Consider the following 24,297-nt stretch of genomic DNA (forward strand, 5'->3'; position numbering starts at 1 on the left):
TCTTAGTGCTTCAGAAATCTGCCTTTGGTGGTTTACTCCCCTGAGCTCTGTTCCTACTACCTACCTCACATGGACATGAGAATGGATCAGGTTTGACATATCTGGCTCTTCCAGATTTAGAGCACTGAAAGAAAAATGTCATGCTGAATTTGACAGCTCTTTGTCTGAGTATGCCATGATCCCCCAAGGCTTCTGTCTCCATCGAGCAGTCTCACACCCTGTCAATTATTCTCCCAGATTTGTTTCAGCAACCCCAGCTGCCTTTCTGCCAGGTAACTTCTTCCACTACCTACAGGCTGCTAAATTGCCCTGAACATCTTTAACAAACACACAACAATCTGGCCCCAGTCCCACCTCACTTCATCCCACAGAGTAATCATCACCCTCCTCTGCAACCTCATTTTCTGGATTTGAGATGGTAAAGAATGTGTATCTTGGAGCCCCTCAGCTTGGTAGGTCCATTACTCTCTGCACCTGTCAGCAGAGCAGGCAACTGCCATGGAAGTCGTGGTTCAGCCTGGGAAAAGACCCTTCACCAGGTGAGTCAAATGCAGCATTTACACAGCTGCTCTGAGGGAGCCACAGGAACAGCTACAGGAGCAGTGTGTTACCATTCAACCTCCTCACTGTGTTACAGAGAATGCCAAAATTGCCTTCTGTGCTTCATTTTAGCTTCCAAAAGCTCTTGCCAAGCACAGAACAAGAGCTAAGGCCTTGTGCTGGCATCCATTTTGAGAAAGTTATCTGGAGGACAGCATGGGAACTGGAGAGCTTCTGAGAGCTGCTTTCACCAGGCCAGAGCTTCCTAGGTTCCCAAAAATGCTCGTGCATTACAGCCCACAGGAGCTGATCCAGATGCTCTGGGGTAGTTAACCAACGTGTAGCAACTGCAGGAAGAGCAGATGTGTGCTGTAAACTACACCTGATTCAATATGATGAGCACAGACATACTATACAGCTGATGCACAGATAACACAGGTTTAATTATCCACAGTTTGATTATCCGGTGTTGACATGGTTTTTATGACTAAATCACCCTTGAGACACACGGAATCTGGAAATTGCAACCACAGATAAAAATTTCCTTGCAGCTACATAAAGTCACAGTACTTTTCTGACAAATTTTGGCTGAGAGTTTTGAGCATTTTTAACTTATCTGGTGTGCAGTGTATTTTACAAGGAGTGAAGTCTTAAGGCATAAATCATTGACTTACAGGAAAACAACCGTGTAACAATATTACAAGATATAGAGAACAGGATGCACTTGGGTTCCAGTTTCTGTTCACTGGCTCACCAGAGACAAGGATCATAAATCAAAAATAGAGAATGGAAATCAAAGAAAAGTAACAGGAAGTGTCAAAATGAAAACCTGGCAGAAATTACCAATAGGAAGAAAAAAAAGGAAAGACTCCAGATGTTTTGTTAAAAAATAAAAACCTGGGAAAGACTCAGTGAACAAAAGATCTACAAGCAGAAAAGAAAAAAATGGTATCTTGGGTAGGGGCTTCTCTTTCTTTCTCGCATACAAGCCAGGTCTATTGAGGCAAGAAAATATGCATCTATTAAAAAGATGAGGGAGGTGAGGAGGAAAAAAATCATATAAACATCACCTCCCTTCCTTTCTTCCCATGAAGCATAGCTCTGGAAACTGTGATCCTAGAAATATTTCTATCAGGCTTACAATTCAAAAGGTTCATTAAATCCAGGATTATTACCATGAAGAACTTGATCAGAGCAGCCAGGCTGTAAAGTTTAAGGGGCTCCTTATTCACACATACCTACAGGCTGCAGCACTCACAGTCACAAGCCAGGAGCGTGTGAATCCCAGCCCTGCCAGCACCAAGCTCTTTCCTCTGGGGCCATCTGCTGGCTTTCCTGCAGATGCTTCCCAGGACGTTTCTGGGACCATGATTGCTTTATCAGGTGCATCAAAGGTGAGCAGTGAGGAGCTATTCAGCATGATGTCTCAGGGAGCTGCAATCCAAGCTGTGTTGGAAATTGCATCTCTTCCCCACATGCCACCACAACTCACATTACTGGTGCACATTCTACAATACATCTTCTGAAGACTTTAAAAACAAAATCCAGCCCCACTTCCAATACTTCCCTTGCAATCAGATTTTCTTCCTCCTTCCCCACGTGTGTGCCATATTTAAATGGTCCTATATTTTAATAATTTTGGGGGTAAGGCACACTAGCTCTTAACTCAAATAACTCCAGCCAACATTAATAAATTTGCCTAAGACTTTCAAAAAAAACTGTGAAAGAGAAAATTAAGTTGAACACTGACATTTAGAAAGAAAAAGTTATTAACTGATCCATGTTTAATTTCTCTAAGAATTAAACTTAGTCAATAGACTACTAACTCAAGAATACATTACATTTTTATTTGTACATGATCATTTCAGGATAACTTTACCAACTGACAGATATTTGTACCATGCTGCTACTAAACTACAGCGTATTACTGTAAATTCCTTTTTAAGTTCCTTAACTCAGTAATAACTAGGTGCTTAAGGCTATCATTAAATAAAAACAAACAACAAAATACCAAACAGCAAAAACCTACCCACACTGCCCCAGGCAAATCAAACACCTTTCTCCCTTTACCCCTCAGCATATTTTACAAGTTTTATGATTGTTTGAACAATATTCATGAACCATATTGTAACATGAAGAAACCTCCAATTCTAGCATATTCCATACAAACCTAAATTCATGTTTTGAGGAACAAAAATATCCCCTTTTATTAACAGAAAATGTGTGCTGACCCACTGTGGCATTCAGTAGCAATTTGCATCTGAAAGGCTTATTACCTTTCAGACTAGGGAGGCAGACTGATATAGTTTCCAGTTTAAAGGTTCCAGTTGCTATAATGCAAAATGACATAGCTGGTCTATATTTTATTTGTATTTCATTTAAGCATTCAGCTTTCTCTACATAGCTCTGTTGCACTGCAGTCACATCTATTCAGATACGAGGAATCGGGAAAGCCACTTGCCGTATACACTGGATCAGACTGCATGCAGTTACATGTGAAAGTGCACTGTAAATTTACAGTCCATCTGAGCAAAGACTTCTAAAATTAACATGATGATTTCCTGTATATTGTTACAGCATCCACTGCTTTGAGGAGAAAAAAATGAAGAATATGCTTCTTTAGAGACAAAGAAGATCATGATAATGATCTGCTAGAAATCTTTAGCAATGCAGACATCAAAAGTAACTCTAGTTTCTTTAGGCATAAGTTATTTTCTTGAACAATGCTGAAAAGCTTTTTAATTATTTCATAATCTTAGAGCTGTTTGAGCTCAGAATAACCTCAAATTTGAGACAAATCTGAAAGGCCACAGAATACAAAACAGAATTCTTTGGTATTTTTGGCATTCTACTGCACTGCAATGATGCTCAAACCTCAATATTAAGTCTTGCAAACCTGTACTGTAAAGATGCTGGAGTCCTTAACAAAACAAGCCCCTTCTTATCTGCTGGCTGGTTGTGTAACATATAAATTAACCCAGTCAAGCTAACAAAACCCAGTGCTTCTCCACAGCCTACAGCCAATGAAAAATCCCCTCGAGTGACATACCCCAAGATAGTCCTGGAGCAGTGGGAAGTAACATCTGGAAGAGCATCTGACCAAAGACCGAGAATAAGGTCTTCATGGTCCTCAATTGCTTCCTCATGTGGAATGCCTGCAGGGTCACTCTCTAAAGACTTCACGTTATCCTTTTTCTTCTTCTTCTTCTTCTTCTCCTCCTCTTTTTGCTTCTGTACCTTGTCCTTGAATATGTCACGATGCTTGGGTTCTTGTGGACCACAGAAGAGTTTGTCTTTGCTTAGATGCAGCAAGTCATCTTCTGTTGGGATGCAAATCATGGCATGTAATTCAGGGCTCCCCTTTCTCAACAGTGACAAATTGACCCAGACGAGAGCCCTTGGGTAGCTCATCAAAATTGGCAAAAAAACATCTTCAGTCATTTCCTTCTGTCCCAGCCGAGAAATGAGGCGGATTCGCCGATCTTTCCCAGCAGTGGGGTAACACCAGGCTGATAGCTGCATTAGTAGTTTCTCACTCCTATTAAAAATTTTCAAAAATAAACATCACAGATAGTTATTAACAAGCAGTTTAACAGAAATCCAGCACCCCACATATTTGCAAGAGCACGCTTTAAAAAAGCCCTGGGGCTTTCTGTAACCTTCCAAGCTGATAATTGTATCACTCTTAGCCTAAAAAGAACATTGGTGAGTGGAACTCATGAGTGTTCTTCAGAAGGAAGGAGACATTACTTGCTAAAGCCTCCAAAGCTTGTTAAAACCACAAACACTCTAAAATCTCCAGTGACACTAATGCAGTCCAGAACTTTCAGTGTTTTCTTCCCCTGGTAACCACACAAAGATGAAAGACCTGCGTTCAGGCACTTTTCAATACTGTTGCTGCCCTCATGCGTTGCATTGGAATGCAGGGGACTCTATTTTCTGAAGACCCTGTTAAGGAGTGCAAGAACCACCTGTGGTGATTCTTGGGAAGAGAATGTAAGATGATTTTCACAGCAATAATCCTAAAGTCACAAATATGAGCCTCTAAAAGCTCCATCAACCTGGAAGCAGACAGAATACACCAACTCTAAGAACAGAGTAAACTCCAGAGTGTTACATTTAAGAAAATTTAAGGAGTTTTCTTCATGTAGTCATCAAGTTTGCTGGAGAAAAGCAGAAGGATTTCCACTCAACAGCAGATTCTAATTCATGATAAAGCTATTTATTCTCACTGTATTTGAATGAAATAATTCTCTCATCTTAATAATCAAGGCTGAGCTCTTCCCTTCCTTAATTCAATAAATACCAATAGAGAAATAAAATGTGTGTATCATTTTGTCATACCTGAGAACAATAAAGTCACTTGTCTTAGTTTCATCTCTCTCACCAAAATCTTGGGTGCTTGTAACATCCTCTGTCTTTAGGGCACCTTCAGAAAATGTTATTTCCATGGTCTCCTCTGCCTCACCAGTGTCAGGGGAAGCTTCTCTGACCACTTCTGCTTTGGGGTCACAAAGGGTCTGCCCTTCAGTTGTGCAGCAGTCGGGATGTGGCGAAGAAGGACATAAAAATCCTCCTGAAGCTTTCACTCTTTCTTCCCAGTTCTTGGTCAGCTGCCCCCAAGGACAGATGAAAGGAGACAGAGTGCCCAGCTTGACATAATTTGCCCTTTTTGCAGGTGGACGTCTAAATGATAAATCAAGTAAGTAGGTAAGAATATTTTCAAAATCAAGTATTTAAAATAGAAAGGGAATGCACAGTTAACGTCCTAACCACAGTGAACAAGAATTTTAAAATTACAGTCTAGAAAATGCTGCTGTATTTCTGTCAGCTATATCCTTTCAGCCATGTTGGAAACATCTACCTGCTGTGACTGACACCACCACCTTTTCCTCTGAACTTCTCCTACTTTCCCCTCCTATCTGGAAGGAGAACCAACACCAGCTGGTGCAGAGGACACTTCCAGCTACTCCAAACTCATGGTTAATAGTTCTCTTTGTTGCAGTAAAAATTAATGCAATCTTCAGAATGCCTGATATTTAAAATTAGATACCAAAATGTACCTCTTAATTTACTTTATTCTTTATCATTTAGTACATAATTGGATATAATCCTTTGCATTCTCTTACCTCCTCCCCCATTTGCTGCTTAGGGATCTCAAAATAGTTTTGTTTATTTTATTGCTATGCAGCCTTGTTACAGCTCTATAACTGAGCATGTCTCTGGGAATAGAAGGGTTTAATTTATATGCTCTGTTTAGCAGAGTTAAATATATCTACGATTCCTAAAACACTGGTGAAAGATCTCAAAAAGTCCAAGTCTAAATGAACACAACAATAGATAATTAAGGGAATAATTTAAGCAGTATTCATTTTTGTCATTCTTACCATCAATTTTTAAATTAATGTTACCGTTTGAATTTTTCAAGAAGACTGGTTTCCAGTTCTTTGGCAAACTGCATTCCTGCCCGGCAGTCTGGGAAATCATTTGGAGTGTGAGGTGTTCTTTGGTATTCAGAATGCTTTAATGCCTCTTGCAAGCCACCCACTCGTACACCTCGATATATCTGTTATAAAAATCAAACGCCCAAAAAAGCAATGTTTGAACCAATTCCAGGTTCCTAGCTGAAGCAAAACATTAATGCCCAGAGGGTACTTCCTTAGCAAACTGAAAGTCTAACACTTAAGCTTTAAAAAATGAACTTAAGCATGGTTTCTACAGTTCTAGATGCTAATTTCAACAAAATAGTTAGTCACGCTTTAAATTTCATTCTGCAAAACTATCAACAACACTGAAGAGAATTTCACAGGTTCTGATCTTGTACATTGCCAGGAGCGTTTATTACTTCAACAGCCGCTGCCTGATGTATTCTAACCATACAATAGGTATCACTGCAACTAAATCCCCTGCACATTCAAAAGCGTAATTTTAACTACAGAAAAGCATTAAAACTGCCACCCAAACACTCAAAGCAGGATGCTTCAAACAGCACCAAAGGAGTATTCAAGCTTAACTCAAACTTTGTCTTGAGCTCTCTCCCAAATCAGAAGCAACCTTGGTGACAGAGGTGTAGATAGCCAAGCTGGAAATTGATTAGCAGCAGGCACCAAATGATTTCTCTATAGAGGCATATGCTTGTAGAAACACAGAAGTAGAGCTTCAGCTTTCTCTCCTGACTCCCCACTGATTTGCTGCTGCTAGACTGCCATGTGGGCACAGCTGTCTTGCAACAGAAGACATGGATAATTATTGTTTAAGTTTCAAGACGCACCTTCTGTCATGAACCAGTTCATATGCCATTTTTAAGTGAAATTTTGATCCTGTAATTGGGAATTAGTTATACAATGTGAAGTACACTCTCTAAAATAAATTAATTTAAACTAAATTAAATAAATTATCAAATTGACTGCAATTTGCCATCAAAGTCACTTACAAAAGGAATCCAGAAAGCCATGCCCCAGCCCTTTGGGAGACAGATATCCCAGCCACTCCCCCATCCTGGTCGATCTTCTCCAGCCATTTTCCCTGGCTGCTGCACCAACAGTATGGGAATCTTAGACTCACAAGGACCCAAATCAAGGTGTGATCCAGGTACCAGTAACTGAGCTCTCATATGGTTTAAATCCTGAGAAGGAGGAGACATTTCCCATAAGTTAATAACCATTCTTCTTCCCTCTTCCAGATACCCTTCCAAGATACAGAGAAAAGGTGAGTTTACAGCTAGGAAAAATATAGTAGTAATACACTATATATTTGAACAGAACTTCATCAAGGCATGAGAAATTATTTTATAGAAAGTATTAAGCACCCTTTTTCTCCCCTTCTTACTTCCACAGTCCTTCATAAAGAGCAGGTACAAGGTACAACATAGATGAAGGGGGAAAATCAAGTTTTGCAACTTTGTATTTATAGACCTGTGCACAAGACTAGATTGAACAGGTGCTTACAGTCCATCAATACATGGAGCAAATCAGAACTATATCCAAGGAGATGGGAAGATTTGGTCATTAAACAGTTTCACATAAAGCACACTGGCACCAAGGTTTTGTCAATCATCAGTTGTTATATTCCATTGTTCCACATTAAGAATACATTTATGAAGAAATAGACCATCAGACTCCCCATGTTTTATCAGGTAAACATTAAATTTCATGACAGCATAAAGAACACTGTCTTATACAAAAAGATTGTGCTGGTAACTGTCATGTGCTAGTGTAATATTTTTAAGTACTCTGCTTTTTTACAATATGCCAGACAGTTTGAAAGAGCCCAAAATTACATTTCAGAAAGAGTATTTAGAAATATGTTTTTTGCCATACAAATATTTTCTCTTTCTGATTACAATGGTGCCAAAAGTTTATCACCTCTTGGGACTAAATCACCTTTTTATCCATACACTTTATGGGCTGCCCTCCACTGTCAATGAAAATGTCAAGATAGGAGATTTCAAACCTGCAACAGCAAACTTGAAGTTCTCTACAAATCACAAATTATTGCCCAGCTCAGTGTGCTGCAGTTCAGAAACAGAGGATTTCTTTCTTTTTAGCTTCCACAGCTCTTTCATCAGAAGAATCGTCCTGACTACAGCTAAAGGCCAGAGCCTTCCTGTGTCACTCTTCTGCTGCACAAGTCAAGATGATGTATGAAAATCCAATTCCAAACCTTTCTGTTATATAAACCTACAACTGCAGTCCTGCAGGCAATTCAATAAAGCTTTCTTTTAATTGAACCCATGGTCAATGGCTGTGCAAGAACATTATGCAAAGGCTACAAAAATCCGCTTCATGTCAGCAGCTGGATACTATGACATTAAGGAAGCTATTGATTAATCTTAGATTTATACAAATTTCAAGAGTCTCTTTCTATGGACTCTATGAACCATTTCCTCAATGGAAATCCACCTCCTTAGTTACCTGCTCTGATATTTTATTTTCAGTGACGTTCTTACAGATGTCATGGTCCCAGATAAAGCTGTGAGCACACTCTGCAGGTACACCCTTCAGGTACAGCTGCCTAACTTTATCATTATCTACAAAAGAAAAGAACCTTCAAAAAAAATTCAAACCATTTCTGTGGTTTAAGTATCAAATTCCATATCATAAGTATAATGAGCAGACAACCAAGAAGAGCCTATTAAAAGCTCGACAAGCATCACTGCTTCTGACATATCTTACTATCCATGTTTTTCCAAATACAAACTATGAAATCAACTGTTAGTGTTAGAAAGACTAACCTTGTATTTTCTCACCAGCGTTTCTTCTTAACAAAAGACATGACTGTTGGCAATGCAAACTAGATCTTTACATACCACCTTTAAGATTCTGGAATCTGGCAGAATGTGAAGCTCAAGAGATTTGGTGAAAATCAGAAAAAGCAACATTATAAAGCCTGAAATAAGTCTGCCTAAGTAAACTTGTAAGAGAAGCAAGAGCTACCTTTAAGAAATGTACATACAGGAAACATTTGTGTGGCTATGCCTAGCATACAACACTTATTTAGCACTAGTTTCCTGCTCTGGAGCTTTTCAGGCTGTGTGCTTCAAGGAAGGGACTATTCTTGCTTATGCCTGCACAAATCAGCAGTTGTGTACATTACTGAAGAAAAACAAAAAATGCCACTTCAAAATGTATTGCTGAAGTATTAAAGCTATCTTTTCTACACTTTTACGATCTAAGGAAAGCAAAGAAAATGTGTACCTACCTTTAGTGATCTAAGGATTAACAGCCTTCAATGTACAGTACAGTATGCAGTGAATGCTGATCCATTTAACCAAAGTAATTCTTATCAAGAAACAATACAATGAACCTATTAATAGTTCTGTGATTAAAAACTTAGCGGGATTGCTCCTCATTTCATCATCCACAAGGTGTTACATATTAAAGGAACATAATGTGTCAGGGTTTGTTTTGTTTTTAAAAATTATTTAAGTCCTTTAAAAAAAGGTTCTGCTAAAATGTCCAGGTAATGTAGACAAAGACTCAAAACCGGAAGATTTGGATTATTCAGTGGTACTAATGGTACCTAGCAATAGGTACTGCCAAACATAACTGCAAAAAATATTTATTTAAAATCCATAGTCTTTAAGATGTACCCATTACTAAAAGTTGCAAAATCCTTTGCAAGAAATATTAACTACTGCAGCACTTGTGACAGTTTGGTCATGTTGCTGATACTTGCCATGCATTCTTGCTAACAAATTAGATCTATGTGAGGAGAAGAAATGCAAAAGAAATTATCAGATTACAGTGGCATTGCTTCAAGTTAAGAACAATAAAACTAAGAAGGGAATTCTTGCCAACTAAGCAGAAGAATTCCTTCTCTGACCAAAAATTAAGAACAGTAAATTGAGTGGGAACTTAAGAGAACTCAACACTCCTACAGGCAAAGCACATTCTGTCTGGAGATAAGGCAAGTATGAATGCCTCAAAAGAAGGAGAAAAAGAGCAACAAAACTGTGTGTGGTGGTAGGGAATGCTTTCCCAACTCTTACAGATAACTAAGGCAGAAGGGCACATAATTACAAGCATAAGGTAAGGAAAGTACTTTTTCCACCTTCTGTACAGAAAGCATTTGTGAACACCAGAATCTCTTTATGCTAAATTATTTAAACATGTTCTAGTTCCTTCAACTGCAAATTAATCACTGCAAATTTCTCTGCTTTTTAACATTTCTTTCTATTACTACAGTTCAGGCAGCCTATCCTTGTCATCTTCTCAGAGTTCTTTGCAATTCCTATATTCTCTAATGGCATGAATATTTGTTTCCCCATTATAGAAAGACCTTTTAAGTCAGTCTCTTTTCATCACCACCTCTCATCCAATATCCTCCTTATTAGCCTAAAATATCCTTCTCTAACTTGGTACATTCCTTCTCTTTGATCCTTGCTGAACCTGGAAAATTTACTCTTTCTACTAAGCATACTATAAGTCAAATCATAATCCCAAATCCTCACACCAGTTCTTCTTACCTCTCTCCTGTTTTCTTCAGTTATATTTTAAGATTTCTAGGGAAATAACCTTATTGATGATTAAGTTGCTGGTAATAGTAAAAATAAGACGTTAGGGCTAGTATAAGAAATAGGAAGTTTCACTACTAAGCACATGAAGCTCATCAGCAAGCTACTTCTGCTGGTGTCAATGGTTGGTGTTTAGACAATACAGGCAGATAGAAGAAGGCTTTGTTCCATTTCAAGCTATTGATCTGATTTGCATAGCTGATTATCTGTCTTACCTGGCCTTAGAGTTCTACTTGAAATTTTTCCTTCCTCCCTTTCGCAAAATAAAGCACAAAAAATAGAAACACTGCCCGGGAGCAGTCGGAGAGCCCTGTGTCTGCAGGAGGGTGGGTATCAGGACAGCTGGGGACATATACCTACACCTCTGCAAGAGGTGCATTTAGAGGCATGGACCCAGGCTCTGTGTCTACAGAAGGAACTTTAGTTCACATATCTTTCATGGTGTATTCTCCTCCTATGCATCTCACTCACTGATTATGTAGATGTTTCACCATACTCCATGTTGAGTAACAACATATCAAAATGCCAGAAGTGTACTTTAAACTGGAGAAAATTACAGTACTAATGTGCAGTCATGTGGGAACTGACTGCTTACTGGGAGTCTTGACTCCAGCCTGAAGAAATAAAGACAGTTGATTTGGTTAAATCCGATCAGCCCGTGTTCATGACACACAGCTTGCACACCTGCATATGCACTGAAGAGATAAAGTAACTTGGAAAGACTGAAATTACATTTGATTTGTTAGTGTCTTACTTACAGGGAAAAACTACACAGGCATATCTCAGAACAGCATTTTGGAAAAAAAAAACCAGTACGAACAGATGTGTATCAATTCCACAGACTGCACGTATGACAATCCCTAAGCAAAGGTGATGGCCATAACTTATCTAAACTAGTCACTCATTTGACAAACAATGCATCTTTAAATTAGTAAAGTTTATCTAAGAAAATCAGTTGGCTTTCATACAATACTGAAGAACAAAAGAGGCTAAAATACATATGGAACCTGCATGCTAATGTATACAGTGCTATTTCAATCTTACTAATATTAATCCTAATAGTACTTGAATGTCCAAGAAGCAAAAAAGAGGGAAAAAGTGTGGAATACACCAATAGTTCCCTTTTACTGCTCAATAAACAAGATATGATTAAGACAAATAAATTCCTATTAACATTTTTAATAGAGGTCAGCTCACAATATTACTATATCTGACTAAGTTCACAACACAATCAAGGCTCAGAAAGTTTATATAATTCTAAGGCTTATAAAATGACTTTTTTTTTTTCCAGAAGGAAAGGAAGCACTGCAATGAAATAACAGATCTTAGAGAATTCTTTTTTTTGGGGGCAAGTTCTACTGGAAAACAGCGGTATTGTCTATCTTCTTTCATCCTTCTGCCTACTCAACTTTTTCAGTTGCGTGTAACAGTAACTTATTTAGCAGAACCTAAATTAGAAGGAATTACATCATTTACCTTTCCTTGCTAGCTGAACAAGGACCTCCTTCTGCTAAATAAAAGTCAGAAAGGACAGAAGCAGTTTTAAGTTCATTATGGAAAAAAAAAAGACTCAGAAAGAAACAAAAAAAGCAACACCAGGTTTTCTGAGTATCTGTGGTATGGAAGGTATTTTGCAAGTGAAGGATAACCCCAGGTAGAAAGAGTTGAAGATGGACATTTCTACCCAGCCAAAGGAAAAAACACAGAGGTGCTCTTGACTCCCTGTCTTACACCATTACCTCTTTACCATGGCCATCCTTCCTGAGAGAAAACCAGATCCAGCAGTGGGAGAGAAACTACTATGAGACATTTAAAATACCTAAATTCCTTCTGTTGATCTTGCCTTCTTGAGCACATCCTCACAGACATGACAAGCAGAATGAAAGACATCAAATTACTTTCTGTAGCTGCTAACTCTTCTAGCAGTTCAAACCAGTATCTGTAAGCAAGTGCTACGTATCTCACCTTACTTCTCAGCAGGAAGGAACCAAAGTTGAGGTCATGTATGCTGCAGCATTTCCATCAGGAACACTAATGAGAAAGTTAACTGAGCAGAACTAATTAACAGAAAGGCTGTTCTAGATACAGAGGGTAGAACAGGAGGATGTAATTGAAAATAGCAGAATTTTGCAAAGAGCTGAAAGTAACTGAAGTAGGTGTTCAACCTGACTTAGTGATATGTAAGACTAGATTATTCTAGTGTTATATAAACAGACCACTAAGGAAATTCAGTATTTTGAAGTCTCTGGAACTTTCAACTTGTCCTATTTGCTACTGCTTGCTAGCTGGCTATCATGTTTCTCCTATTAGGTGAGGCAGCCTGTGTCCAGTCAACCTAAATGGGAATGCCTTCACTGTACACAAACCCCACTTTTGCACATTTCTAGAAGACATTCACATCCATATGAATTTGAATTTTGCACTGAAACATTGTGTAAGTCAGCATTGAAATGAAAATTTCAGAAGTTATGCTTGCATCTTTCATTTTCTATCATAACCAGCATCTTGGCCATCTGAAATATTAATCCTGCAAAGGTAGTAACTTTTTGCAGTGGAATTGCAACTTTCAACATTGTAGGCCTATAAACAAGAAATAGCAGATATCTTCTTGGAGAGAGAAACAGGAAGATTAAACACCAAACAGAAATTTACTATGGAGCTTTTAGCACCTGGTTGGCCTTGCCAGGATTCGAACCTGGATCATCTGTATGGTCAGACAGAGGCTTCCATTGAGCACAAGACCAGCTTTGGTGCATGTCCCTCCCTCACAACTGCTGTTCTAGAACCTATGCAACTTTCTAGCTGTTTCTGTTCTGCCAGAGGCTCTGGAAATGGGAAATATTTTGAACCAAAACCTAGAGGAAAACAGCAAGAGACAATCCATAGAAGATGACAGTAAATGAAAACAAAAGCATAGAGAGAAACTAAATCTCTTCATATAATATAGACAAGGGATTTTACCTTGGTATTTTTCAAAGTCTGGCATGGCTTTTGTCTTCTTTTTTGGCAAATTGACTCGAGGATCTCCAACAGTGAGGCCAAGTATTGTACCTGGTGGCATATCCGATGGTGAGCTCATCCCTTTAAAAACACACAGATGAACACTGACATGAATCCAATTAAGTTGTGATCTTTTTCTGCACTAGTATTTTGTGCATTTTTGCCTGCAGTGATGTGACACCACTGCAAGCCAGTGAAGCAATTCAGAATACTCTATTCAATATGTTTTGAAAATTCACCAATGCTTGTTAAATGTTCAGTAACAAAAAAGTCAACAAGAGCAGTTTAAGGCTTGGTTTGCAATTACATTTACATTCAGCATAGAAAAAGTCACTGTCACAGATTCAATTCATCCTTTGCATTTGACAAATTTCAAAGAACTACCAACCTTTGTTTTACACCTGTCTTCAAGAGAAACGAAATTTAGAAGTGTTTTGTGAAAGTTCTACCTCATTTCTGCTTAACTGCCTCACATTAGATAGACAGCTTGAGTACAGTGTTGAGATCTACCAAAGTGCCTTACCTGTTTCAGTGCTAGAAATTGAGAAGATATTGTTAACTTTATGATACTTTACAATTCAGCCAAATACACAACTGTTAATTTAGAAATGAACATATATAAATTAAGTATAATACTTTCACTTTGGATTGGAGGCTACCATTTTATCTGTGGATGTATTGCACAAATTAGTGTCTTAATTTGAAGTATGTGGTGAGAGAGAGTGAGAGCATACATCAGACTGTATAACCCATCAGCAATCCCAAATCTAAGTTCACAAAGATAACAAACAAGATTCAGTTTCTCTATTAAGAGTTTGAACCACACATAGGATTAAATTAAATTTAAATACCCCCAATGTAACATTTTTCAATTCTTTGCCATGCCCTAGCAAGTACCTAAGCACATTCTCAAAGGCATCACTCTCTTGATCATGCAAAAAATAAGCATGTACAAAATGAAGTCAACTTTATTAGCATGCTAGTTTTGACCACTAGATTTTAAGTTTCCCCCGCTTCCACCAATAGCACCCACAAGCCCAAATACCTTCCAATAGCTCAAAGATAGCACTTTGACATTGATGAAGAGATACTTTTTCAGAGTCCTTGCAGTTTTCTACCCACCAGTTATTCAGTTCAGCTTCTGAATCTGCCACCTCCTGGAAAACAATGTATCTAATTAAACTGAAATGTTTATTCATTATTTTATATCAGTATGAATTCAGTCTCAGTTTGCCTTAACCATTATAGTCACTTTCTTTCTCTTCAAGTTTTAAACCAAAGTAATTTTTTTCCTGAAGTGTAGTCCTATACTTTACAATAACCTCTAATAAACTGTACAATTTCACCTGTGTTCCAAAAATAAATAAAGCAATCCACAATAGTTCCTAATTCTGACATAATTTCTTACAGAAAGCCAGAGATTTCATGGCCTCATCATGTTGGTTTCAAGAGACAAAAAAAACCCCTTAAAACTACAGTGATGCTATAATGCCAAGAAGTGGATGAAACGCCTACATCCCGGAGAAACTCCATATTTGATTGAAAACATCTAAGTTTTCTGTACCTTACATGTCTTGCCCCCTAGTTCTAGGTGCTCTAGCTCATTGCTTGAGAAATGGGATGCATGATTTGTCAAACAGAATATGAATTATTCTGGACCTCTCAGCAGAAACTACACAGCCTGCTCAACAGCACCACTGTTTTTATTTTCTTCCTACTCCCACTGACAATCCAGGTGGGAGTTCTTCCTGAGATCAGCATTAGAGACTCAAAAGAGAGAAGCTACCGGGGTAATACATAGGTCAGCCTTTATGAAAAGTAAGGCTAGATAATTTAAGGGTCTTTCTAGCGAAAAACAAGCTTGCACATTCTAAGAACGTTACCAAAATTACAGTAACATCCAAAGTCAATTTCCTTACTGTTTGGACAGAAGCTGCCTTCAGGGTCTCTGTAAGGACGGAGTGTGATAATGGGCCAATCAGCCGGTATCTGAGAATCTCCATGCTTCTGTCACTGAAACAGGAAAGTTTCAGGTGAATGTACAATTGTACAACACACATTATTTTCCCTAGTACTATTAAGCCAGAAATGCAGCTATGTTATGAGGTTATGGGCCACAGCTCCTGACTCTACTGTGAACAAACCTGATTGCAATGCCAGTAGTCCGTGAGATCCAAGAGTAGGACTGGAATGGATCTCTAGTGCCGTCACCAATTATTTTTTTCACTGGCACAGCCTTTTCTCCTTCTTTATCCTCCTTCTTTCTTTTATTGCCAAGGCTCGTAACAACTTCCACTTGTTTTTCCTCTTGAATTGATGTTTTAACAGGCTCAGAAATACAGATTTCTTCAGGTTCTGAACACTGAAAAATTGCTTTTAACTCCCTCAGTATGTCCTTAAGAAAAATGAAGTTTGCATTAGGATGATATGCAGTGCACTGCAAACCTTAAGTATACTTTTGAAAATTATACTCTATTATTTCATTTTCCTATAGGGATTTCAAGGAATAAAATTTAATTCTGCTGAAGTCAAGGGCTTTCTAAGAAAAGCTGAATGTAATATTGAAAGTTGCTAAGAACTTGTTCTCTTGAATATTAACACAAGAAAAATTGCCTGTGCACAACATTTTACTTTTGCATGTTTTTTTTTTTTTTTTTTTTTTTTTTTTAAGCTGATAGCTAAGTATCAGATTATAATTATCCATGATGATACTGAACTTATCCTGCTGGGGGTGCCAGTGGAAAGGATGTGAATCAAGCAATATCATATTGCACATAAATCCTGAAGGAAGCGACACTAAAAAATTTTACAGAGGCTCAAACACTGAACACCCCAGCAGCATGCACTTTCTGTACAAGCTTTATAAAAACAAGTTGCAGAACATGAATATTGTTAGAGTGGAAATAGTCTTCCAACTTTTAGTTCCTGAAGCCATGTATTATATCCAGTTCTTCCAAACTTTTCAGATGACCTCTTTCACATTAATAACACCTAATACATAAAGAAATAAGAGTTCAGCTATATAGGAAAAAACACCTGCTTGACAGCTGGATGCACCCAGATCCACAACTGTCTGTTTTCAGACCCATCCCTGGGTTTCCAAATAAATGTAACAGGACCAAGCATATCCTCAGGATAGCGATCTGCTCGGTAAAGATTCAGGGAACCTTCAAATCTTCCAGACAGGCAAGAAGCCTCTTGAAATGTCAATCCTAAAAAAAGAAGATACTTATTGAAGAACAAAATAATATGTTGTTTAATAAACAAAGTAAAACTGAAATTCAGTCTGGCTGCTGAGTGGCTAATGTTGCACCATAATTAGCTTATTAATAAGCCACTGAAATAAAAATGTCTAGTCCTACAATGACATCTTAATTACATATTTCACTCAAAATCACAACTCAGTATCAACTCTGTTACTACTATTGAGTAACTACTACTGATACATTACTAAAAAAGGAAAAGGATGGGTCATCCTTTAGTCTATTCAGAATCTTTATTTTGAACTATGTACATTTTACCTGTGTCAGTGCTACATATTCGAGCAAGTTGCTTCAGAAGCTCATTCTCTTTACCCTTCAACTCCAGGCAACAATAATATGATAAGTCCTGAAACAATATGATAGTGTCAAAGTGAGGATAACTCTTTAAAGTGAGCCTGTTAAGAAAGGATGAGACAGGGCCTCACAATTTACACTTAAGTAGAAATTTTTCATTTTCTAAAATTTGCCGAAGTGAAATGAGTTTCTTTTTAACTTAAAATTAATAGATGTAGGAGCGTGGTGAGGCATTTCTCATTTGAGGGCCAACCCGCCTCTCAAAACAACAGATCAAAAAGGACATAGAATAAATTATCTCTCCTCAATAGCTGCTCAGGTAGATGATATAAGGATTCAGTTAACCTCTTAGCTCTTGAGAAAACTGAAAATGCAGTATTTCAGTCATAGTTACCACAATTTATAGGTTCATCTTATTCTCTCTGAAACTTGCCACCCAGAATTACACTTATAAAACGATTCATTTCATACTTAGCAGTCTTATTAAAAGCTGACCCAACGGTACTTCACAGAGACAGAAATATTCATTATAAGTAAGCAGTTGATTACTTCACCTTGGCAAAATACCCAACAAAACACGTAGATGTGGTACCTGAAGAAGGCATTGCTTTGTCATGGCTCGGTAACAAGCCCTGTAGCTCTTCTCTGTAGGGCTGTTTCCTAAACAGTATCCCCATTTCTTTACCATATGAAATCTCTTTGCATGCCAAATATGGGTTTCCAGCCAAATATTCTTTCTTTGCCTGTGATTAAACTCTGCTACCAAATTTATGTGGCGTCTTCTAGCTTTGCGGCATTTAGTCTTTGACTGTTCTTTTTTCTGATGTACAGCTTTCTCTGCCTGTTTTTTAGAAGAGAGGATATTGAAGTAAATCTCAAGAGAAAAAAAGTCTGAAAAGAAAAAGGCTGAAATATAAGAATACAGGAAGCACTAACATTAAGTAATACCATGTTGTATCATTCTTCAGGGTAACTAACTTTGAAATTGTCGATGCAAATTACAGCCACAGAAGTGCATTAAGGTTTGACTGAAACCCATATATAAAACAAAATCCCCACACATTCAAAAACTTAACAGTGAACAGTAAGTGCTACTACTTCCTCTATGAAGTTTTTGCCACACATCAATATAGTCACATGAACAAATCAATGTGACCTGGAAAATGCCTGGAGATTTGAGCTCATACAGAAGCAGTACAGACTATCAGACTGACAGAAAGGACCCTATCAGTTCTACAACTCATAGAAGCTGACGAGAGAGGACTGTGGTAACATCCTGAAAAATTCTTGATAACCAGACTTAATCAATTAATTAAGGTCTGAATTATTACATGTAGATGCATGACTAGAGAGGAAGGTGTGACTCATTCAATGGTTGAATTTTCTTTTTGTGAAGAAAAGTAGTACAAAGCAATAGGACTATAAACATACAAAAAGATTCTTAGAATATTCTTTGTAAGCTCACCAAGAAACACTTGACAACAGACCACTGGTTATAAGAATAGCAAAGGAAAGAAAATGACAGAAGATCGATGCCAAGAACACTAAAAACAATGAAGCAACATATGAAATCAAAATAGAACTAAAAAAAAAGAAAGTATCTTCCCATCAGACCCATCATTCACCACAGAGAAGGAACTACAAGCCACTGGATCAATGGTAGGTGACTGGTTTAGAAAGGCATTTACAGAAAAAGGAATATGACATTGTAGGTGAAAAATATACATCTTTAAGCTTATTGAAGAGATACGAGATGGTCCAGGTAAATGTTTCAATGAATATGGTTATGACAAGGGGTCTTAAGACAAATGAAGAAAATGCAGCAGAATTGAAACAGATAACTTTGAAGATGCAGATGAAACACTGAAAAGTAATAGGCAGAACCTTTACAAAAACAACAGAGATATGACAAGCTTCAAGAAAATGTGAGCCTGTGCAAACACATAAGCCACAGCAAAAGACCTGAAGACAGAAAATGTAGCAGAAGAAATACAGTTGCACCAGGGCCAATTAAATAATCTCAGAAATCCAATGGAATGGAAACTGGGATGGGAGAGGGAGTGTGAGCATGAACACAGAAGTTAGACAGGCTGTCATATGAAAGGAGTTAAAAAAGCAGGACACAAAAGAACCAAACATAAACATTACAGAAATCCAGATTTAACAAGGATAACACATAACTAACTATGCAAAACAGCCCATGGCTTCTTCCTTCAGTTCCCTTAAAACATGCCCAAACTGCATCTCTTATCATGTCTGACAAAGCAAAAAGAACGTGAACCAAAACAGTAAAATGAGATTCAGGTTGTGAAGATCCAATAAAACACCCTAAAAAACATGTAATTGACATGTGGCAGAGAAGTATCCAAAGTGATTTCTGAACCATAAACAATCACCTTCAGGAACTCAGGGTGGAGGGGGAAAGGTCTCAAAAACAATGCAAAAGAAAAAAAAAGAATGCAATGAATAAATTTATCAGTCAACCTTAATACACAGAAAATTTACCAAGCAAACTTAAATGATCACTTTAAGAATTCTGAGAGATGATAAAGTGATCAATGCCAAACATTGGGAAGATCATTTCCCAATTTTTAATTTTCCTTTTTAAACACACAGGAAGGTCACAGTGAGTAAGGAGCAAGTAACCCCCATAGGCATAGTCACAGTGAGTAAGGAGCAAGTAACCCCCATAGGCATAGTCACAGTGAGTAAGGAGCAAGTAACCCCCATAGGCATATTCTGACTAAATGCTGAGATACTGCCTCAAAAAGAGTTCCATGAGCTGTTAGGACTAGTCAATCAGTAAGTCTTAAGCTGCATACAGCCTGCCAATAACCCCAGTGTACCTCCCACAGCTGTAACACTCGAACCTATGCATCAGCTGTGCTAACTTGAGGCTGGCACAGTCACATCCTCAAGAGGTGGTGGGATGCAAGGCAGACAGGTCTTACTGAGGACTCTTGGACCACCTGGGACCAGTGCACCACCTGAACAACCTCTACTGCAGTGGACTCTTTTATCAGTACTCTAAGAACTTTTCAAGATGTCCAGTAATCACAAAGCCAGGTGGTTAGTGAGACCTATTTGAGCTACCACCTGAAACTGAGGTGTTCCTGCAGTTTGAATCCAAACGTCAGTCAAAATTTAGGGTACTCAGGGAAGTCTGGCAGAAGTTCAGGTCTGAACATTAATAACTACAGAGCTGAGCACTGTGCTTTGGCTGTGCCCACTACATGAAATACTGTAAAACACACTTATACCTCTTTCCTGGCCATCTCTTGGAGCCGCCTGGGTAGGCGTTTCACATTGTGACTCATTGCTCGCCTTCGCATGTGCCTGGGGAGGGTCTGGAAAACCAGAGAGTTGGAAGACTTCTGCGAAACTGCTTTCAACATGGCACTGATCTCAGCAGCACGAGCTTGAGCAAAGGTAGACACTGAAATGAAAGGAACTGCATCAGAGCATGACAAACAGCAAAAAAAAACAGAGGAGGATACTGTACGTAAATTACAGAATTACTCCTACTACAGCAGTCCGATATCTTCTTGATATAAAAGTACTGTACACTGTCACTGAAGAAATTTCAGTTCTTTACATATCCTGAAGTTTACAGATATTGTCAAGCAAATATTTATACATGAATGAATCTCAAAGCTGTTTAAACAACAATTCTTTTTCGCACTAAATACTTCTTTGTTAAATTAGAATAGCAATCTTTTCAGGTGGTATTCATGGAGACGAAAAAAACTTTAGCAAGGAAAAAAAAATGGAAGCAGTAACATATTACAGACTGTTTTGAAACAACAAATAAAAATCCAGAGCTTGGTCTCATTTCTTGTTTATGGAAATGTATCTACTATCAGAGCACTGCCACATTTTGCAAAGCTGATTTGCTCTCCTAAGTAAATGTTCTGTTAGACAGAAAGCTATATTTAACTTACATCATGAGTAAAATCAGTTTCACTGGCTACATTAAAAGCAGATGACTGTCAGTACTCATTTTGCTAGCAAACAGCAACCAAAATGCATATTCCCTCACTACAAGCAGGTATAACTTTTCCATTCAGAAGCCTGAAAGAACCCATTGAACAACAGATAGCCATTCATTCCAGTTCACAACTACTTCTGTGTTTTGGAGAAAATCAAGAAAAACAGAAGAACATAGCATCAGTTCTAATTTTTGCTCTTGCACAAAAACAAAACCAGCAAACAATCACCAGCAAATTGCCCTGGACAGATAAATTATGACCTTTTCACATATACAAACCTGTTAGGTATTTTGGCATTTCCTCAGATACACTTTGGTGTCCTCCTTGCCATCCTCCTCTTCCTCTGCCTCTCTCTCCTCTATTTTGCCCCTTTGAAAAATATTGGTCTTTCCTGTAAGAAGGTCCAGATGACTGACTTGAAAATTTCTGCTGCTGCTGCTCAGAACGAACATCTCCTGGAAGGTTTAGAGTTGAAAAGAGGTTAGAGAAACACAAATTAATCTGAGTAACCGATTACTCTATTAGCCTTTCCTCATAAAACTGCATTGCAGACTCCCATTATATTTAATACATGTAACTGAAAAAGCCACCAGAAATCAGAAGAATTATGTTCTTTCTTACAGGAATAAATAAGAATTTTATGCTGCCCTGAAGCAAACTTGTGGTAGATTAAGTAACTTCTGCATGCTCTGAAAATGGCACAGAATCCAGACTTTGCCTCCAAGAGTCAGAGCAAAATCAGTCCATGCAACATCATAGTGATTTTTAATATTGTCTTGTCAGAGCTTTAGTAACAAAACAGCAAAGTTATTTTTTCCACTTGCTCCTTTATTTTTTTTTTCTATAAGCAAATGTATTCTTGCCCGACATATATTTCTTTTACAGCAATAATTAAGGTAAGCATGATACATGTATGTTGGTGCAGTAAGTTGCTTGTCTGGTACAAACACTTAAACCCATACTGAAATTAAATAACTAAAGCCTACAGGAAAGCTTTCTAAGGTAAAGACATACCTTTCAGGAGTGCTAAGCACCTAGCAAGTACCTAAAGTTTCAGAGGGCCTTGAAGTCCTTATTCAAAGACCAGTGTATATTCAGCCTAACAAATATTATATATTAGTTTAGATTACGTTATGTTCAGTTAAGCCTTAGTTAGGATTTCTACTACAACTTGAGATATGGTTCTCAGGCAGTCCATGCTGGACATTCCAACTAAAATAGCTCCAGACAGCCACTCCTATCACCCCATCCACTATATCAAGACAAGTGCTTGAGAGAACAAGGGACCATAGCATTCAGGGAGCTTCTCTAGTGAAAATCAACCTGTGTGTCCACAGAAATGGAGAGAGAGATTTAAAAATCCAGTTTTCAGGTTGATCAGCTTCTTAACCAAGCCTATCCCTTTGCTCCAAAAATGCTACCATTGGCATGAAGACCAGCCAGAAGCAGACTCACATTCAGCAGCATCTCAACTTATGAGAACTTAAAAAGACAAAGAACCTCCTTTTTCCATTTCAAATGAGCAAGAAACTGAAGTTTCATGTTCAGCAGCCTGCTGCAACCACACATCATGCAGAACTGCAGTAAAACTGCAGAAAAAATAATTTGGTGTAGAAACAGGAATTAGCTTTTATGTTGAACAATTCCCTGACCTGGTTTTCCACATACTTGACAGCAGCATCATCCAGACACTGAGGTGAAGGTGAGAAGGAAATAGCTGGGAAAGAGGGAGGGAAGCTGTCTCAGCAAATCTGTGTAGGCCTACAGCCGAAAATTAACTCATATCACAAACACACCCTCTTAATGGAGGAAGTAAAAATTGTAATCAGAAGACAGAAGACTGCTTGGCAAAACAGTCACTCTCTTAATAACTAAAAAACCCTTACATTATTTTAGCTACTGTATAGATCCACAGTTTTGTAACTCCTATTTAGAATTTTTATCTCCTATTTCTACAAAACAGCTTTGTAAAACTGTGATACTGACACTACAGAAGACTGCTACATGGATGAAAATCCACGCCTTTTAACAGAACAGAAAAACATAACCATGTAATCTTGGAAGTTCCCTGCTACAAATACAGTTAGAAAAATGTACTGATCTGGCAGTGTTCCTGTAATGACATTCCAAAATCTTCAGACACACCTAAGCATAATTTGCTATGTCATTCTGTCTGCTTAGGAACTCTTCAGTCACCTAAATACACAGTGATACTTCAGGTTTTTTTCATTCAATCACAAAGATGCAATTTGTCAGCTTCTGAAGGCCTCACAATAACAAGCCCTTTTATGCGCGCAGTTTTTCCCAGAAATAATGAAGGTAACAAAATATCTAAATGCGAAGGTGGCGGGGGAAATTGAGGTCCGATTGAAGCACAGAGGATTGCAGGTCAAACCACCAGGACAAAAAGAGCACCCAGCATACCCAGCTGACAGGATCTTTTAGTCTTCAGCTGCAAAGGTTACCTGCGTACAAAATGCTCCAACAATAACCCAGGACACTGCTATTTTGGGGACACGCCCCGCTGCCTCCTGCCAAGACCCTTCACAGCCACAAGCCCCAGGAGGCAAACTGGTCGGGCATGCAGGTCTGAGGGAAAACTAGTGCATGGATCATGGCACCAGCGGACCGACAGCGGCCCCCGCACCTCCCAGGTCTGGCGGAAAAGCAGGGCAGAAACTGGATTGCATGTAACATCCAAATCCATTTTGCGACTAGGAACCGTAGGGATTCGTTATGTAATCGAAGGGATGATAGAGAGAAGGGCATATTCACAGGCTACAGAATAGTTTGGGTCGGAAAGAGCCTCTGGAGACCATCCAGTCCAACCCCCCACCAAGGCGGGGTCACATAGAGCAGGTTACACAGGAACGCGTCCGGGTGGGTTTGGAATGACTTCAGACAGGGGGCTCCCACAGCCGTACCTGGGGTCGGGCAAGCTCTGCTCCCGCCGCCGGCGAAGGGCCCCGGCTCTGCGGGCAGCGTGACGCTGGCCGGCTGGTTCCTCATCTTCTTGGCTCGCTTCTTCTCCCGCGCCCCAGACATCTCCGGCGGGGTCGCGGAGCCTCTCTGCAGCGGGCAGAGGAGGGCAGAGGTCGGCGGGCGATGCAGCCGCAGCCCCCGGCACCAGCCCCGACGCGGCGCTCACTCGCGGCACGGCCTCCACCGACACACGTGGACACTCACGCCCAGCACT

At 38.8% G+C, this 24,297-nt stretch overlaps 1 protein-coding gene across 2 annotated transcripts; it reads right to left on the reverse strand.

Moving 5' to 3' along the window:
• POP1 (POP1 homolog, ribonuclease P/MRP subunit) lies at window positions 1–24,244 on the reverse strand. 2 transcript variants are annotated; one of them, XM_068184188.1, is made up of 16 exons: window positions 24,026–24,244; window positions 21,380–21,556; window positions 20,373–20,548; window positions 17,705–17,953; window positions 17,077–17,164; window positions 16,592–16,767; window positions 15,700–15,950; window positions 15,475–15,568; window positions 14,601–14,712; window positions 13,517–13,636; window positions 8,454–8,569; window positions 6,974–7,165; window positions 5,952–6,106; window positions 4,885–5,226; window positions 3,590–4,078; window positions 1–2,258 (listed from the first exon to the last, which is right to left on the reverse strand). In XM_068184188.1, the coding sequence occupies exons 1-16, from the start codon at window positions 24,144–24,146 to the stop codon at window positions 2,249–2,251; spliced, it is 2,868 nt and encodes a 955-aa protein (XP_068040289.1). In that variant the 5' UTR covers window positions 24,147–24,244; the 3' UTR covers window positions 1–2,248. The 2 variants fall into 2 exon arrangements, with proteins under 2 accessions (XP_068040289.1, XP_068040281.1); XM_068184180.1 differs by lacking the exon at window positions 1–2,258 and having other exon boundaries at window positions 2,367–4,078.
• Window positions 24,245–24,297: the final 53 nt, after the last annotated feature.

This window comes from Anomalospiza imberbis, chromosome 1 (assembly GCF_031753505.1).
Source record: "Anomalospiza imberbis isolate Cuckoo-Finch-1a 21T00152 chromosome 1, ASM3175350v1, whole genome shotgun sequence".
In the NCBI taxonomy this organism is placed as follows: domain Eukaryota; kingdom Metazoa; phylum Chordata; class Aves; order Passeriformes; family Viduidae; genus Anomalospiza; species Anomalospiza imberbis.

Bases quoted from the DNA above. Each gene is read 5' to 3' on its own strand.
- POP1 (XM_068184180.1), bottom strand. From the start codon at position 24,146: ATGTCTGGGGCGCGGGAGAAGAAGCGAGCCAAGAAGATGAGGAACCAG. The intron at 7,166-8,453 runs GTAACTAAGGAG...CCTCCTTCTCAG, and splicing joins AAAATAAAATATCAGAGCAG to GATTTAAACCATATGAGAGC. The intron at 4,079-4,884 runs GTATGACAAAAT...AATTTTTAATAG, and splicing joins AGTGACTTTATTGTTCTCAG to GAGTGAGAAACTACTAATGC.